The sequence below is a fragment of the Belonocnema kinseyi genome, chromosome 5 (assembly GCF_010883055.1).
Source record: "Belonocnema kinseyi isolate 2016_QV_RU_SX_M_011 chromosome 5, B_treatae_v1, whole genome shotgun sequence".
NCBI classification, from domain to species: Eukaryota; Metazoa; Arthropoda; class Insecta; order Hymenoptera; family Cynipidae; genus Belonocnema; species Belonocnema kinseyi.
In genome coordinates, this window is record NC_046661.1 from 95,606,310 (window position 1) to 95,626,122 (window position 19,813).

The following is a 19,813-nucleotide window of genomic DNA, read 5'->3' on the forward strand; positions in this document are numbered from 1 at the left end:
TTTTTGTTGTAGAAAATAATTTTTTAGTTTTAAATTTCCTTTTTTTACATGAAAATGCATCAGTTTCGTGGAATATTAATTTTTGGTTGAACAGTCATATTTTTTTTTTTTTTGAAAATTGAATTTTTGTAAAGAAAATTTGTCTTCTGGTTTTGAAGGTTAAATAATTTAGATAAACTTTTATTTATTTTTTGAATTGTATAAATTTCATTCTTTTTTGATTAAATTGTCTTTTTAGGTTGAATATTTAACTACTATGTCAAAAATTTAATTATTTTATCGAAAATTCCAGTATTTTGTTAAAGAGTTATCTTTTAAACTAGAAAATGTTTTTTTTAAATAAATTAATACATAAAAAAAATTTTAATTTGTTTATGAAACGCTGTTTTATTCCGTTTATAAAATATTCTATGGCAAAAATATCATAAGATTAAAATATTGGCATTTGAATATTAATGATTTGAAATAAAAAATTAGTCGAAAAATCAGAGAATTTTGAAAATGTCACGCGTCTAAGTTTTCCCAGATTCCTGAATATGTCTGAGCTAGAAAATAATTTTTAATCAACCGCTGATATAGCCTGAACAATAAAAATATTGTTAAAAATCATAAACTTTTTCATTCTCTTAAATTATTTTAAATTCTCTCATATTCTCGGTTATATAACCTGAAATTAAATTCTCCGGAATTTAAGAACTCTACATTTGGCAGAAAATTCGTCTCTTTGATGATAAAATAATTCTTGTCCTTTTGGACTGGGTTATTTTTCTGGGGGGGGGGGGGGGGGGGGGGGGGGGGTATAAAAAATTGGTAACGTAGGTTGTGGACCGTGTTATCCTACTGCCACTCCATATGTTTTCTTTTTGGCAGCAATAACATAACTCCAACGGCAACACACATGTGCCAAAAACTATGAACTAGATAATAATTTTTCCTCGTTTGAAAGAACGCGTAACAAATGAGCCCTAAAATAACTAATAGCAAACCCAGGCCCAAATACAATGTTCTGTAAGGTCGAGCCGGATACTGAAAATTGCCCATCGAGCGACACTTTATTCCCCAGGAAATGACAACCAGCCCACAACCCGTTATTGTCGGTAAAAGAAAAACCCAAAGAGCTGTCCGGTCCAATTCAGAGCAAATTGCGAGAACTAGGGCCCCAAAAACTTGGAAAAATGCAGTCAATCGGCTTCCGAATCCTGCCATTGCCACTAGAGTGACCCAAATCGAAAATAGGGCATTGAAGAAATCACAAAATTGCAGGACACTCAGTCGCATGATGCAGAAACTGTGGATTTCTTCACCGGCTTCACAAGCGTGATACAAGCTTGAGAAAATTAGGACGCCCGTGTAGGCGATTGATTCGGTGTAATATCCTCGATGAATCGCAATGTAGATTGTTCCCAAAAATAGGAGGTTGCTTAGAGTCAGGGTGAGAACGCGGATTAAAATTTTTCCATCCTCGAGGACGTAAGTGTCGTCTTCACAGTCGAAACCCCGATAGCCGGAAAAACAGTGACAAGCTGAGAAGACGAAGCCGCCACTCATGTACTGAATGCATCTTCCTCTGAAATTAAATTAAAATAGTTTCATTTTTTTTTTTAGTGAAGCAGGTTTCCGATAAACTGAATTTTCAAAATTCCCACACTTTCCCCTGATTATTAGCATAAACAATTTTTGCAATTTCTCTAACTATTGGTATTCTAGGACCAGCATTTTAATATTGTAACATTTTTAACATGGAATGTTAAATAAAAAGAATAAAACAATTTTAGATTATAATATATAATTTTCAATTTTTTTCATTTATTTCCCGGGTGAAAAAGTTGTATATAATTTATATATATATATATATATACAGGGTGGACACGCTGGGGCTTACATACATGGCGATTTGAATGCTACCCGAATTGCACAACAGCAGGGGAGAAGCCATTATACAGGGGTTTTTTCATATTTCGCGCCTTTAAAGTTTCATTCGGATCGGCCATTCGGTCAAGTCCGTGCATCTTCGGATCAAGTTTATGATAGTCTTCATGGTTGCGTTCGAAACTTCAAAAGGATACAAGTGTCAAAACAATATAGGTTATGTGCTATATAGTAATTACAAATAATAAAAGTGTTTAAATAATAATGAAGTGGGACATGTGAACTGAGAAGTAAACATCTTTTTTTTTGTGCCAATAACATTTTAGAATGGCTGCTGATTGACAAATACTATAAAATAGTAATTATATTCTGCGCTTCCAGTGGGCTAAGAGTGAACGGTGTTTAACGCTTATTTTTACTACATAAAAAAGGTATGTTATGAATAGACAGGATATGTTTCAAATAAACTAAATGAAATATTACATGCGTGAACTTTAAATTGACATTGCCTACATTTACTGACAGCGATTAGGGCAAACAGATGAATCTGAACATAACCGTTTGAAGTTTCGAACGCATCCATGGAAACTATCATAAACTTGATCCGAAGATGCACGGACTTGGCCGAATGGCCGATCCTAATGCAACTTTTAAGGCGCGAGATAAGAAAATACCCCTTTATAATGGCTTCTCCCCTGCTGTTGTGCGATTCGGGTAGCATTCAACTCGCCATGTATGTAAGCCCCAGCGTGTCCACCCTGTATATAGTGAATAAGACAATGATATTTTTCAATTGTTTTATGAAATTTTCTATGTAAAACAAATAAAAAATATCTGTATTTTGTCCACTATATATGAAATATATATAATTTTTTCACCTTGGTCCGATCAGACAAGATGAAATTTAAATCCGAAAGGAGTCATTTTTTGTTAATAAGTTGATCAAAGAAACGAATTTTCAAACAAAAAGATCAATTTTAAGCTTTATTAATTTTAAACAACATTTTGTATTACAAAATTTGATGATTAAAAAAACGGTATCGGCCTCAAAAAATGTACTAACTTAGTTACCGAAAAAAACATATTTATCAAGAAGATTAATGTTTTAAAAAAATTTATTTTTGACCAAGAAGATGACTTCTTACTAAAATAGTTAAATTTTCAACAAAATTGTTGAGTTTTGTATGCACGTCGTTGAATTTTTAAAGAAACAAACTTCCATAAAAAAAGTTATATTTTCAATCAAATATTTGAATTTTCCACAAAATAATTAAATTTTTAAGAAAAAAGTTGAACTTTTAACCACATAGTTGAATTTTTAACCAAATGGTGAAGTTTTCAAACAAAAAAGAGAAAATTCAACACAAAAAACTTTGAATTTTCAAGCCAAAAAGATGATTTTCCAACGAAAAAAAAAGAATTTTTTTAAAAGTATTTAAACTTTCAACCAAGCAGATAAATTTTAAACAAAAAAAGATGGATTCTCAAAGAAAAATAAAATAGTTGTTATTTCAAATAAGAAATATTTTCATTCTAAATTTTAGAAAGTTGAATTCATTCAATAAGATGAGTTTTCAACAAAATAGTGGAATTTTCAATTATATAATTGAGTTTTCAAACAAAAAAAAATCAACGCTCCTGCCGAAAACGAAAACGTTGAATTTTCAACCAGAAAACTTAGATTTTCAACAAAAAAGTTCGTTTTCAACTAGGAAAGATGAATTTTTCATAAAAAGATCAATTTTTAAATAAAAAACGAACAAATTTTCTATCCAAAATAGTTGAATTTTCCGTAAAAAAGATGAATTTTCAACAAAAGAATTCAATCCCCAAACAAATATTTGAATTTTTAGGTTGATACTTTAACCAAAAAATATTTCTATTTCAAATTAAAAACAGTATAATTCAACAAAACATGACGAATTTCCACAATTCGAAGAGTTGAGATTTAGGTTAAACAAATTAATTTTTAACATAAAAAGAAAATTTTTAACAAAATAGTTAAATTTTTTATCGAAAGTAATAAATTTTCAACACAAATTTGTTGTTTTTTTTAAGTAGTCAAGTAGTTAAATTTTTAACAAAAAAGATGGATACTTAAAGAAAAATATAATAGTTGTTATTTGAAATAAGAAAGATTTTGATTCTAAATTTTAAAAAGTTGAATTCATTCAATAAGACGTAGTTTCAACGAAATAGTTGAATTTTCAATCAGAAAATTAAGATTTCCAACAAAAAGGTTAGTTTTCAACTAGGAAAGATGAATTTTTCATAAAAAAAAGATAATTGTCAATTAAAAAGGACAAATTTTCTATCCAAAACAGTTGAATTTTCCATTTTATAAGACGAATTTTCAACAAAAGATTTCAATTTTCTATCAAATAGTAGAATTTTTAGGTTGATATTTTAACCAAAAAATATTTTGATATTAAATTAAAAACAGTCGAATTCAACAAAAAATGACGAATTTTCCACAATTCAAACAGTTGAGTTTTAAGTTTAAAAATAATTTTTTTAACAAAAAATGAAATTTTTTAACAAAATAGTTAAATTTTTTATGGAAAGTAATTTTTATCGACAAAATTTTCAACGCAAAAAATGATTTTTTTTTAAAGTAGTCAAGCTTTCAACCAAGCAGATAAATTTTAAACAAAAAAAATCGATTCTCAAAGAAAAATATAATAGTTGTTATTTCAAAAAAGAAATATTTTCATTCTAATTTTAATCTAAATCTAAAGCAAAAAAAACGAATTTTTATTAAAGTCAATTGAATTTTCAACCAAAAAATTAAGACTTTCAACAAAAATGTTTGTTTGTAACTAGGTAAGATGAATTTTTCATAAAAAAGATCAATTTTTAAATAAAAAACGAACAAATTTTCTATCCAAAATAGTTGAATTTTCCATAAAAAAAACAAACAATTTTCAACACAAGAATTCAATTTTCAACCAAACAATATTTCAATTTTAAATTAAAAACAGACGAATTCGACCAAAAATGACGAAATTTTCCACAATTCAAACCGTTGAATTCTAAGTTGAATTAATTAATAATAAAAAAAAAGATTTTGAATAAAATAGTTCAATTTTTTATCGAAAGTAATGAATTTCCAATGAAAAAATGAATTTTTTGAAAGTACTCAAAGTTTCAACCAAGCAGTAAAATTTTTAACAAAAAAGGGTGGATTCTCAAATAAAAATATAGTAGTTGTTATTGCAAATAATAAATATTTTGATTTTAAATTTAAAAAAAGTCGAATCCAATCAAAAAGATGAGTTTTCAACAAAATAGTTGAATTTTCAATTTTACGGTCGAGTTTTCAAATGAAAAAAATTAAACTCCAACCAAAAACGTTGAATTTTTAAACCAAAAAGACGATCCGTGATAATGAATTTTAAACGAAAAATGACGCTCTTAAAAAAGTAGTCAAGCTTTCATCCAAGTAGTTAGATTTTCAAACAAAAAAGATGAATCCTCAACGAAACATATAATAGTAGTTTATTTTTCAACCACGAAACATAAATTCTCAAAGTAAAATATAATCGTCTATATTTGAACAATAAAAAATTTTAATTTAAAATAAGAAACATTTAAGTTCAACCAAAAACTATGTTTTCAATAAAAAAAAAAAAATAGTTTTTACTAATAGAGATAATTTTGCAACTTAATAGTATTCTAAGACCAGCATTTTAATATTGTAACATTTTTAACATGGAATGTTTTATAAAAAGAATAAAACAATTTTAGATGATATAAAATTGCCAAATTTATTCATTTATTTACCGTGTGGAAAACCTATATATAATTTATACATAGTGGATAAGACAATGATATTTTTCATTTGTTTATGAACTTTTCTGTGTACAACAAATAAAAAATATCAGTGTTTTGTCCACTATATATCAATTATATTTAAATTATATATAACTTTTTCACCTTGGTTCGATTAAACAAGATGAAATTTAAATTCAAAAGCACACATTTTTTATTAAAGAGTTGTTCAAAGAAACAAATTTTTAAACAAAAAGATCAATTTTAAACCTACAAGGTAAATGTTCCACCCACAATATTGATTAATTAAATTTGGTTGCAGCTTATACCGTCTTTCTGATTTTAAAATTTTCTTAACAAAATTTTTAATACGAGATTTGAACCTTAAAAAACGGTATAGGTCTCAAGAAAATGCATGTAGTCGAATTTTCAAAGAAAGAAACATCAATAAAAAAACATTTTCATTTTCAACCAAATATTTGAATTTCCCACAAAATAATTAAGGTTTTAAGAAAATAGTTTAATTTTTAACCACATTGTTGAATTTTCAATATACAAAGATGAATTTGCAACCAAATGGTCCAGTTTTAAAACAAAAAAGATGAAACTCAACACAAAAATGTTGAATTCCAAAAAAACGAATTTGCAACCGGAAAATTTAAATTTTCAAAATAAAAGTTCGTTTTCAATTAAGAAAGATGAATTTTGAACCAAACAAGGTCAATTTTCAATCAAAAAGTACAATTTTTTGAATAAAAACAGGTGCATTTTCCACCAAAAAGACGAATATTCAACAAAAGAATTCAATTTTCAACCAAAAAGTTGAATTTTTAGGTGGATATTTTAACCAAAAAATATTTCAATTTTAAATGAAAAAAAGTCGAATTCAACCAAAAATAACGAATTTTCCATAATTCAAACAGTTGAGTTTTAAGTTAAAAAATTTAATTTCCACAAAAAAACAGAAAAATTTTTAACAAAATAGTTTAATTTTTTATCGAAAATAATGCATTTAAAACGCAAAAAATGATTCTTTTAAAGTAGTCAAATTTTCAACCAAGTAGTTACATTGTTAACAAAAAAGATTGATTCTTAAAGAAAATTATAATAGTTGCTATTTCAAATAAGAAAGATTATGATTCTAAATTTTAAAAAGTTCAATTCATTCAATAAGATAAGGTTTCAAGAAAATCGTTGAATTTTCAATTTTACGGTCGAGTTTTTAAAACGAAAAAGATTGCACTCCACCCGAAAACGTTAAATTTTTTAGCCAAAAAGACGAATTTTTTTAAAGATAGTTAAATTTTTAAACAGAAAATTTAAATTTTCAACAAAAAAGTTCGTTTTTAACTACGAAAGATGAATTTTTCATCAAAAAAGATCAATTCTTAATAAAAAATGACAAACTTTGCTTACAAAACAGACGAATTTTTCATAAAAAAATAAAAAAATAAAATTTTAAATTAAGAACAGTAGAATTTAACCAAAATTAACAGATTTTCCACCATTCAAACAGTTGAATGTTTAGCTAAAAAAATTGTTTCGACAAAAAAGCAGATTTTTCAACAAATTAGCTAAACTTTTTCAACCTGAAAAGATCAATTTTCAATGAAAATATCAATTTCCAACAAAAAATAGAATAGTTACATTGTTAGTTCAAAAAGTTAATTCTAAATATATTTTTTTTAATTTCAACAAAATAGTTACATTTTCAAAATGATGAATCCTAAAAAAATCAATAAACAACTAGTTTAACCCTTAATCTAGTAGTTGGATTTTACAATACACTAATTGTCATCAAAATATTCTAATTCTAGCGCCAAAAGGACAAATTATCTACAAAACGGTTAAGTATTTAACGAAAAAATATAATTTTTCAGCAAAAATTAATTTTCGACCAAAAAGTTTAATTATCACCAAAATTAGTTGCTATTTTAACAAACAAAAATTTTTATTTTAATTTAAACGCTCGAACTCAAACAAAAAAGATTACTTTTCCACAATTCAAACACTTTGATTTTCAGTTACGAATTAATTTTTAACAAACAAAAGAAGACATTTTAATGAAATAGACAATTTTTTATCGAAAGTAATGTTTTTTAAACGAAAAATATAATAGTCGTTATTTTAATTAAGAAAGAATTTAATTTTGAATAAAGAAAAAGTTGAATTCATTCAAAAAGATGAGTTTTTAATGAAATAGTTCAATTTTTATCCAGCGATAAATCTTCAAAATAAAAAGGAATATTCAACAAAGTAGACCAATCTTGAGCGAAGTAGTTCATTTTTCAAGCATAAAACATAAATTCTCAATGAAAAATATAATCGTTGATATTTAATCCAAATAAGATTTAAATTTTAAATAAAAAACAGTTAAAATGTATCAAAAAGAACGATTTTCAACCAAAAAATAGTTTATTTTCAACATAAAAAAGTGATTTTTAAACTAGAAATAGAACTTTCCTGCAAAAAAATGAATTTTCAATCGAGAGGGTCGATTTTTCTATTCAAAAAAGACGAATGCTCAACAAAATATTTGAATTTTCCTTCAAACAATTACTTTTTAACCAATTAGTTTATTTTTCAACCAGAAATGTCCATTGTTTTAGAAAATCAATGACTTTGATACCCAAAAAATGAATTTTTGATAAAAAAGGTAATTTTTAACCATGACAGATGAATTTTAAACAAAACACTGGAATTTTTTTACGAAATAATTGATTTTTCAAGACAAGAGCATACATTTTTTCCAAGTAGTTGAATTTTCGACCAATAAAAGGACTTTTTAACAAAATAGTTCAATTTTCAAGAAAATGATTGAATTTCTAACCAATTACTTGAATTTTATACAGCGAAAGATGATTTTTCAAAAAAATAGTTGAATCTTAAAACAAAAAAGTTGAACGTTTGAGAAAAAAGTTGACTTTTGAACATAAAAACAGTAAAATTTTCTACAAAAAATTTAATTTTCAACAAAATAGTTTGGATTTTTAAGCACATATTTGTATTTGTACCCTATAAGATTAATTTTCTAAAAAAAAGAGGAATTTGCAACAAAGAACTAATCTAACTAAAAAAGATATATTTTCAGCCAAAAATTGAAAAATTAAATTTCCAGTTAAAAAATAATTTTGAACAATTTAAATTCATTTTCAACACAAAAGTCAATTTTTAATAAAAGAGATGAATTTTCACCTAAAATGACAAATTTCTCAACCAAAAGAAGAAAGTTCAACAAATAAATAATCTTCCAAGCTAAAAGACAAATTTTATTTTTAATAAAAATTGGAATTTAAGCACGAAAAAATAAATTTTCAACAAAAAAGTTAATTTTCAACCAAACCATTTCTAGTACAAAAATCCCCCCCCCCCCAAAAAAAACAACTAATTTTAAAGAAAAATAGTCAAATTTTCAAACAAGCAGTTTCCAGTTTTCAACCCAAAAAGAGTAAATTTCAACTGAAAAGATGAATTTTCAACAGATTTTACCATTTACATTTACAGTTTAAAAAATTAATTGTAAACCAAAGATAACAAAATTTGAACAAAATAGTTAAATTTTTCATAAATAATCAAATTTTTAACATAATTGTTGAGTTTGTAAGCACATAATTGTATTTGTAACCTACAAAATTAATTTTTCAAAAAAAGAGGAATTTTCAACAAAGAACTAATCTTACTAAAAAAGATACAGTTAAAAAGTAATTTTGAACAATTTAAATAAATTTTCAACACAAAAGTGAATTTTTGAATAAGAGAAATCAATTTTCAACTAAAATGACAAATTTTTCAACTCAAAGACGAATTTAAAAAAAAAAAATAATCTTCCAAACCAAAAGAGAAATTTTATTTCTAATAAAAGTTGGGATTTCAGCACGAAAAAATAAATTTTCAACAACCAAGTTAATTTTCAACCAAACCGTTCCATTTTAGACCCAAAAAGAACACATTTCAAACCAGGAAAATTAATTTTATGTAAAAAAAAAAAAAATTTTCAACAAAATACAGGAATTCTCGAAAAAATCATTGAATTTCTAACTAAAAAAAGATATATTTTCAACCAAAAATGGAAATGTTACATTTCTAGTACAAACAATTTCATTTTCCAAGAAAAAAAACAACAACAAAAAAACTATTTTTCAACCAAAAAAGTGTAAATTTCAACTCAAAAAAATGAATCTTTTAAGAAAAATGGAAATTTTATATTTACAGTTAACCAAATTAATTTGATAACAAAAATAACAAAAGTTGAACAAAATAGTTAAATTTTTCACAAATAATTAAATTTATAAAAAATAGTTGAATTTTTAAACAAAAATAAATAATTTTTAACCGAAAATATAATATTTGATATTTCAAACATACAAGATGAAATTTCTAACAAAAAAGATGAACTTCAAAATGAAAAAGACGAATTTTTAACAAATTATCTCAATTTTCAAATTAAGAGTTGAATTTTCAAACTAAAAGAGAAAAATTCTCAACCAAGAATATAATAGTTGATATTTCAATCATAAAATATGAAATTTCTAACAAAAAGATAAAATTTACATTAAAAAAGAGGAGTTTTGAACAAATTACATACATTTTCAACACAAAATGGAACAGTTATATTTTCAGTAAAAAATTAATTTTTAGTAACAAAAAAGTACCATCTTTAATTTTAAAAATTTATGAATTTTGAACTACAAAAGATTCATTTTCAACACAAAATGCAACAGTTATATTTTCAGTGAAAAGATCATTTATACCAACAAAAAAATCTAATTTTCAACAAAAAAGTAAAATTTTTAACAAAATAGTTGAAAGTAGTTTTGAAATTTTTAAACAAAAATTGATAAATTAAATTTACAGTTAAAAAATAATTTTGAACAATTTAAATGAATTTTCAACACAAAAGTTAATTTTCAAACAAACCGTTGCATTTTAGACCAAAAAATAAGACATTTCAAACCAAGAAGATTAATTTGATGTAAAAAAGACAAATTTACAACAAAATACATGAATTCTCGAAAAACAGTTGAATTTCTAATTAAAAAAGATATATTTTAAATCAAAAATGCTAAATTTACATTTCTAGTACAAAAAAATGTAATTTTCAAAAAATAAAAAAAACTAATTTTTAACAAAAAAAGTCCAATTTTCAAACAAGTAGTTTCCTTATTATTCAAAAAAGAGGAAGACCAAGAAGATTATTTTTCAACCAAAATAGAGTAAATTTCAACTAAAAAGATGAATTTCCACAAATTTATCAAATTACATTTACAGTTGAAAAAATTAACAAAAAGAAAGAATTTTTAACCAACAATATAATAATTGATATTTCAATCATAAAAGATGAAATTTCTGACAAAAAAGATGAACTTCAAAACGAAAAGGACGAATTTTCAACAAATTATCTCAATTTTCGAATTAGGAGTTGAATTTTCGAACTAAACGAGAAGAATTCTCAACCAAAAATATAGTAGTTGATATTTCAATCATGATAGATGAAATTTCTAACAAAAAAGATCAATTTCACATTAAGGAAGATGCATTTTCAACAAATTACATAAATTTTCTAATGAAAAGTTGAATTTTCTACTAAAAAAGATAAATGTTCAAAACAAAATGGAAGAGTTATATTTTCAGAGAAAATATTACTTTTTAGTAACAAAAAAAACTAAATTTCAACAAAAAAGTACAATTTTTAATAAAAAAAATTAATCTTCAACTACAAAAGATTACTTTTCAACACAAAAATAGAACAGTTATATTTTCCGTAAAAAATTAATTTTTAGTAACAAAAAAAACAACTAAGTTTCAATAAAAAGTAGAATTTTTAATAAAAAAAAATTAATTTTCAACTGCAAAAGATTATTTTTCAACATAAAGATAGAACAGTTATATTTTCAGTAAAAAATTATTTTTTATTAACAAAAAAAGCAACTAATTTTCAACAAAAAAGTACAATTTTTACTAAAAAAAATAAATTAATTTTCAACTGCAAAAGATTAATTTTCAATACAAAAATAAGACAGTTATATTTTCAGTAAAAAATTACTTTTTAGTTACAAAAAAATTTAATTTTCAACAAAAAAAATAAAATTTTTACAAAAAAAAATGAATTTTCAACTACAAAAGATAAATGTTCAACACAAAATGGAAGAGTTATATTTTCAGAGAAAATATTAATTTTTAGTAACAAAAAAAAACAACTAATTTTCAACAAAAAAGTACAATTTTTAATAAAAAAATAATAATTTTCAACTACAAAAGATTAATTTTCAACACAAAAATAGAACAGTTATATTTTCAGTAAAAAATTAATTTATAGTAACAAAAAAAAAACTAATTTTCAACATAAAGATAGAACAGTTATATTTTCAGAAAAAATTATTTTTTATTAACAAAAAAGCAACTAATTTTCAACAAAAAAGTACAATTTTTACTAAAAAAAATAAATTAATTTTCAACTGCAAAAGATTAATTTTCAACACAAAAATAAGACAGTTATATTTTCAGTAAAAAATTACTTTTCAGTTACAAAAAAATTTAATTTTCAACAAAAAAGTAAAATTTTTAACAACAAAAAAATGAATTTTCAACTACAAAAGATTAATTTTCCCTTGTAAGACAAAAATTAAAAATTCGAACCTTGAGTTGCAAAGTCCCTCGATGCACGACGAGGACGATATACTGCTCTCTATCCTAAGATCTATATCCTGAATACAATCACAATTTTCACAAGGAATTTTTGTGCAATTCCCAGCACAGGAACATTTTTCCTCGACCTGAAAAGCTTTCACGCTCAAATACCAAACTCCTGGCTCAGGATAAGGCACGTGAATAAAAAATGGACTAGTTTCGTTCGCAAAAATATCTGGCGGACTCGTTTTTTCCTCCCGAACACAGCCAGCACCCGGCGTAATATTTGAAATGTAACCTAAATTAAAAATCAAATTATAAAATTAGTTATTAATATATCTACGTTACCAATTTTTAAATATTACCCCCCCCCCCCCGCCCTCGGAACACTTTAGATTTTTTAATTTTCAAGTCAGAATATATATTGAATATTCAATAAAAAATTAATTTTCCAGCAAGAAGATTAATTTTCTACTAAAATAGTTTAATTTTATACAAAATAAAATAATTTTAAAGCCAACAGGATGAATTATTTTTAAAATGGTTGAACTTTCAACACAAAAAATTGTCTACCAGAAATAAAAAATATGCATTTTCAGTTAAAAAACATTAATTTTCAATAAAACAGTTCAAGTTTCAACCAAAACGATGAATTTTCAACTAGAATAATAGAATATTCAATTAGAATAGTTACATTTCCTGTTTAAATAAAAAAAAATCTGACAAAAAAATATATATTAAAAAAATAGTTACATTTTAGAACAGTGTGCTGAATATTCAGCTAAAAAGATGAATCTCTAACTCTTTTAATTGAATTTTCAAACATAACGATTAATTTTTAACCGAAAAGATTTATTTCTGCCAAAAAAGACGAATTTTCATCTAGAAAATATAATTTTCGAGCGAAAAACTGAATAGTTAAATTTTTAGTAAAAAAAAATTGATGTTGAACAAAAGAGATACATTTCTGACTAATATTATGAAACATTAAACAAGAATAGTAAGTTACATTTTCAGTTAAAAAAATTAATTCTCAACCAAAAAAAAAGCAAGTTTTCATCTTTAATGATGAATCTAACTGGAATAGTTAAATTTTCGACCACAAAGATGAATTTTCAACCAAGAAGATTATTTTCCTACTAACAAATATTAAGTTTCTACAGAAGTCTTAATTTTAAATCCAAGAGGATGAATTTTTTAGAAACTGGTGGAACTTTAATTTAAAAAAATTTCTATCAGAAAGTTAAGTTTTCATGAAAATAAAATAATTTTAAACCAAGTAGTTAGACTTAAACCAAAAATATGCATTATTAACAAAATAGTTTATTTTCGGCCAAATAGTTTAATTTTTTAACAAATTGTCGAATCCTGAACCAACCCAGATTAATTTGGACCCAAAAAGTTGATTTTTTTAACTAAAAAGGACGAATTTCCAACCAAGAAGAGTAATTTAAAAAGACGAATTTTTAAAAAAATACATGAATCTTGAACTAGAAAAGATCAATTTTCAATAAAAATATCAATTCTCACCATTTTCAGTTAAAAAACATTAATTTTCAATAAAACTGTTAAAGTTTTAACCAAAGAGGTGAATTTTCAACTATAATAATAGAATATTCAATTAGCATAGTTACATTTTCTGTTTAAATAAAAAAAATTTGACAAAAAAGTAATATTAAAAAATAGTTACATTTTAGAACAGTCTATTAATCGAACAAAAAGATTAATTTTTAGACGAAAAGATTTATTTCTACCAAAAATACGAATTCTCAACTAAAAAATATAATTTTCGAACCAAAAACTGAATAGTTAAATTTTTAGTAAAAAAAACTAATCTAAAAAGACAAAAATTATGAAATATTAAACTGGAATAGTTAGTTACATTTTCAGTTGAAAAAAAAAAATTAATTCGCAACCAAAAAAAGCTTTTTTCAGTAAAATAATTAAAGTTTTAAATGGGATCAGTTAAATTTTAAACCAAACTGGTAAATTTTCAACTAAAATTATAAATCTTTACCTGGAATAGTTTAATTTTTGACCACATAGATGAATTTTTAACCAAGAGGATTAATGTCAACCAAAAATACGTTTTTTTAACTAAAAAATATAAATTTTCAACCAAAAATTGAACAATTGAATTTTCAATAAAAATATCAATTTTCAACTTAAAGTAAAATAGTTACATTGTTAGTTGAAAAAAAATTCTCACAAAAAAAAAAGAATTTTGAATAAAATAGTTACATTTTCAACCAAAGAGATTAATTTTTACCTGAAATGTTGAATCTTAAAAAAAAAAGATTTTTTAACGAAAAGGTTAATTATGCTACCAGATAGTTAAATTTTCATAAAAACAGATTCATTTTTAACCATATAGTCAGGATTTGAATAAAAAATATAAATTTTTAACAAAATAGTTCTTTTTTAACCGAATAGTTTATTTTTCTACCAAATTGTTTAATCATGAACCATGCCAGATTAATTTATTCTCAAAAAGTTGTTTTTTTCACCAAAAAGGACGAATTTTCAACCAAGACAAAATTGTAACAAAATACATGAATCTTCAACTAAAAAATATCAATTTTCGAACCAAAGTGAAATAGTTAAATTGTTAATTGAACAGTGAATTCTCAACAACAACAACAAATTAATTTTTAACAAAAAGTTACATTTTCAACAATGAAGAGGAATTTCCACGTTAAAAATTTATTTCATTTCTACAAAAATCATGTTCGTTTTTTTATTGTTTTTTTTTTCTTTTTGAAAATTAATTTTATAGCTGAGCATTTGAAAATTGAATTTTTTGTTCAAAATTGATATTTCTTCATTTGAAAATTAAACTTTTTTTTGGAAATTCATGTATTTTGTGAAAAAATTGTGTTTTTCATAAAAAAAATTAATTCTATTGGTTAGAAATTTTACAATTAGGTTGAAAATTTACTTTTTTTTTTAGATTCGCCTTTTTGGATAAATTTGACTTTTTTATTTAAAATTTAAATAATTTTCGGTGAAACATTACCCATTACATTTTTGGTTGAAAACTCATCTTTTTAGGTTTGACATTTTACTTATAGGTTGAAATTTAAAACTAATTTCTTGAAAAATATTTCTTTTTGTTAAAAATTAATTTTTTTAAATTGAAAATTTAATAATTTGGTAGAAAATATAACTTTTTGGTCAAAAGTTGAACAACTTCATTAAAAATTAATTTTTTCAGTTAGTATCCATCATTTTAGTTAAAAATTGATTTATTTGGTTAAAACTTCAATTATTGTGTTAAAAATTAATTTTTTGTATTGAAAATTAATTTTTTAATTGAAACTTTAAACATTTCATAATTGGTTGAAAAAAGAATTTGTTTTAGTTGAAAGTGTATGTATTTTGTTGAAAATTCGTGATCTTCATGTAAAATGAATTTTTGAGGATTTAAATAAAATTGTTTTTTAGATGAACATGTTTTTTTAGTTAAAAATTATTTTTTTTACATTGAAAAGTGATCAGTTTGGTAACAAATTTATCAAGTTAGTAGCAAATCCAAATTTTTCTAGAAAGTTCGTTTGTTTGATTGAAAATTAACTTTTTTAAATAAAAAATTAACTATTCTGTTTTTTGTTAGAAATTGGGTTTTTTAGTTTAAGAATGTATATTTTTTAATTAAAAAATTCAACTATCTATTTGAAAATTCAACTTTTAGATTGAAAATTCAATTCTTTCGTTGAAAATTCGTGGGCTTGAAGATTAAAAATCTTTTTTTTATTGACACAAAAAACTTTCCTGGATAAAAATTCAACTTTTATTGAAAATTCGACGTTTACATTTTGAAAATTCATCTCTTTTGCTAAAAACTCTACTATTTTATGGACAATGTAATTATTTGATTGAAAATTCAGTTTTCCTACTTTGTTAAAAATGTATCTTTTTTGTTGAAAAATTGAAATATTTTGTTCAAAATTTGTTTCTTTTTTTCTTTTAAAATTAAATTTTTTAGCCGAAAATTTAACTACTACATTTGTAGGTGAAAATTGAGTCTTTTTCGTTAAAAAATCAACTATTTGGTTAAAATTAATCTTTTGTATTTAAAAATTCATTTATTCCGTGGAAAATTCGTTTTTTTTTGGTAGAAAATTAATCTTATCAGTTAGAAATTGATCTATTTTGTTGAAAATTCATCTGTTTAGTTCAAACTTTAATTATTTTTTGGAAAATACGATTTTTTTTGCATTCAACTGTTTTGACTTGAATTAAAATATTTTTTTGTTAAAATATTATGAATGGAACTTTTCGTTAAAAATGTATCCTTTTTTTGAAAATTCAACTACCTGGTTAAAAGTTAAACTATTTTGTTAAAATAGTTTAAGTTTTAGTTAAAATCTTTTAAGTGGAAAATTTGACCATTTTTGAAAACTGACAATATATATATATTTTATTTTTGGTTCAAAATTGATATCTTTAACTAAAAATTAATCTTTTTTGTTGGGAATTTATAATTTTGAGTGAAAAGTAAAACTATTTTGTAGAAAATTTATTTACTTTGTTAAAAATTCGTCTTTTTGTGTAGAAAATTAATTTAATTTTTTTTTTAATCATTTTTTTTATTGTGGATTCAACTATTATTGTTAAAAGCCCGTCTTTTTTGGTTAAATTTTGTTTAAAATTCATTTTTTTTCTGTTGAAAATAAAATTTTTAAATTTAGAATGTAATTATTACATTTTTAATTAAAAACTTATCTTTTTTCTCAAAAATTAAACTATTTCGTTAAAAATTCAAGTATTTTGCTAGAAAATGCAAGTATTTAGTTTGGGGTGGGAAATCCAATTGTTTTATGGAAAATTGATGTATTTTGTTGAAAGTTTGTCTTTTTGGGTATCAAATTAATCTTATTTTTTTTAAATTCATATTTTGGGTGTAAATTGAACTATTTTGTTGCCAAGTCATTTTTTTTTGCTTCAATTAAACATTAAAATTGTGGAAAATTCTTTTTTTTGTTCTTTAAAATTAATTTTTTTAACTGAAAATAGTTCACACTGAAACTATTGATTTGAAAAGTTTACTACTTGGTAGAAAATTTACTTTTGTGTTGAAAACACACAGTGTCGAGTGGAAAACGTTTACCTGTTTTGTAGAAAATTCATATATTTTATTGAAAATTTGTCTTTTTGAGCATAAAATTACATTTCTTTTTTAAAAAATCATTTTCAGATATAGAATAGTTAAATCTTCAGTTGAAAAAGTTAATTTCAACTTTAAAAAAAAAAGAATTTTCAACGAAATAGTTAGATACAGTAATATAAAGCTACTTCTAAATATAAAAAATCATTGTTATTAAATTTTATATTGCAATTTAAAAAAATTATACGTGCCCTCGAAAAAATTCCCTGACTTTAAGAAAAATGCTCACACATTTCTAGATTTTTAGGAATATGAAAATTCCCCGACAATTCCAGTTGAGAAATCAACCATTTTCTTACAAATTTATCTTTGCAGAATCAAAATTCATCTTTTTTTTAGTTATCTTTTTTGCTAAAAAATTTAACTGTGTTGTTAAAAATTTGGTGAAATGAAAATAGAGGTAAATTATTGTTAATAATTTAATATAATTGAGAAAATTCCAATTAAAATATTTAAGAAAAAGAAATAAATCAATTATAATAAGCATCTATTTTAATTATTAAATGATAAAAATCATTTCCTTTTGGATTAAAAATTCATAGATTCATACGTTTTTTTACGGATGATCCCTTAAAAATTCAAAAAAATAAAATTCACGAACCTAAAGAAACACAGCCGACAAGAAGAATTTTCTTCTCCTTAGCTTGATTTTCAGCCACTTTAAGGCCGATGGACAAGGTCCCACCGATATCATAAATGGGCCCGACCTCAAATTTAAAAATTGACAGAATTCCGGAAGTGAGATTCATTGGCGCAGCTTCTTTTTTGTTCTCCCGAAGATGTTCGTAATCGAACAGAAAAAAATCAGGCAGTGATTTTCTGACGAGGCTTACGTAGCTTAGATTTCTTAATGAAGATGAACTTTCAGTCAGCTTCAAGGAAATGTTTGTCTCATTTCCGGTTAGAAGACGAAGAGTTACATAATGGAGATCCTTGTCGTAGGGGCTGAATAACAACTTCGTTTCCGAACCGTTCATTGCAATGCTCGCCAAGTGTTGTCTATAAAAAAATTACTTAAAAACGAATTCAAAGATTTTTGAAAGTTTTTCAAAGAATTAAAAAAATTTCACAAATTTTTCAATAATTTCATAATGATTTCAAAGATGTCAAAAGATTATAATGACTTGAAAAGATTTTACAAAGTTTTCAAAGATTTAAAAAAATTTCACAAAACATTTAAAAGTTATCGCAAAATTTTGTAAGATTTGAAAAGTATTCACAAAGATTTCAAAGATTTCGCATAATTTAAGAAATATTTCAAAGATTTAACAAATATTGAAAATATTTAAACTATTTCGCTAAAATGTAAAAGATTTTTTTTTTAATTCCCGAAGATTTCAAAGATTTCAATGAATACAAAATACAGAATACAAAACAAAATAAATTTAAAAACAAAAATTCAAATTCAAAATTTCAACAAAGAAAACGAATTTCTAACTGAACAATATAATTTTCCTACCAAAAAGTAAATAGTTGAACGCTTAAGTAACAAAAATATTGTTCGAACAAAGAGATCAATTTCTAATAATTATGAAATATTCAACCGGAATAGTTCCCTGCATTTTCAGTTAAATAAATTAATTTTCAACAAAAAAGAATAATTTTTAACAAAATCGTGAAAGTTTCAATAAAAGAAATAAATTATAAAAGAAAATCATAGAGTACTCAATTGGAATAGTTACATTTTCAGTTAAAAATTTTTTTTAAAATATATATATAAAAAAACAATAGTTAAATTTTAAAACAATGTGCTGAATTTTTGATTAAAATGATTAATATTTACATGTAATAATTAAATTTTTAAGTAAAAAGATTCATTTTCAACTAGGAACATTTATTTCAATTTTTTTCATAAAAGACCCAAATTTAAACAATTAAATAAATTTTCTTGTATTAAATATTATTGATTTAAGAAAAATGTAATAATGAACAATTTTTTATACTAAAAATAAATTAACAATAGAATAGAAAATCATTTCTATTTTTTTCATGAAGTTTTTCATCAATTTTCAACTAAAAAAGATCATTTTCGAACCAAAAATTGAATAGTTAAATTTTTTGTCAAAAAAATTAATGTTCTAACAAAAACATATTTTTTTGACTAAGATTATGGAATGTTCAACTGGAACTCCAGCTTAAAAACCACTAATTTCCGACACAAAAAAAACAATTTTCAACAAAATAATTAAAGTTTCAACTGTATTAGTTGAATTTTAAACAAAACTGATGAATTTTCAACTAAAATTATGAATCTTCAACTGGAATAGTTAAGTTTTTATCCACAAAGATAAATTTATAACCAAAAAGATTAATTTCTGTCGAAAAATACACGAATTTTCATCTAAAAATGAGAGATTGTCATTAAAAAATTAATCAGTT

The 19,813-nt window shown here is 23.5% G+C and overlaps 1 protein-coding gene across 1 annotated transcript in view; it reads right to left on the reverse strand.

The window, feature by feature from the left end:
• Window positions 1-837: 837 nt before the first annotated feature.
• The window catches only part of LOC117173787 (transmembrane protein 8B), a 35,252-nt gene continuing 16,276 nt past the window's right edge, over window positions 838-19,813 (reverse strand). The window contains exons 5-7 of the mRNA XM_033362429.1: window positions 18,036-18,433; window positions 12,277-12,565; window positions 838-1,567 (exon numbers count right to left, since the gene is read on the reverse strand). Of these exons, the coding sequence (XP_033218320.1) occupies window positions 838-1,567; window positions 12,277-12,565; window positions 18,036-18,433 (1,417 nt within the window). The remainder of the gene's footprint in view (window positions 1,568-12,276; window positions 12,566-18,035; window positions 18,434-19,813) is intronic.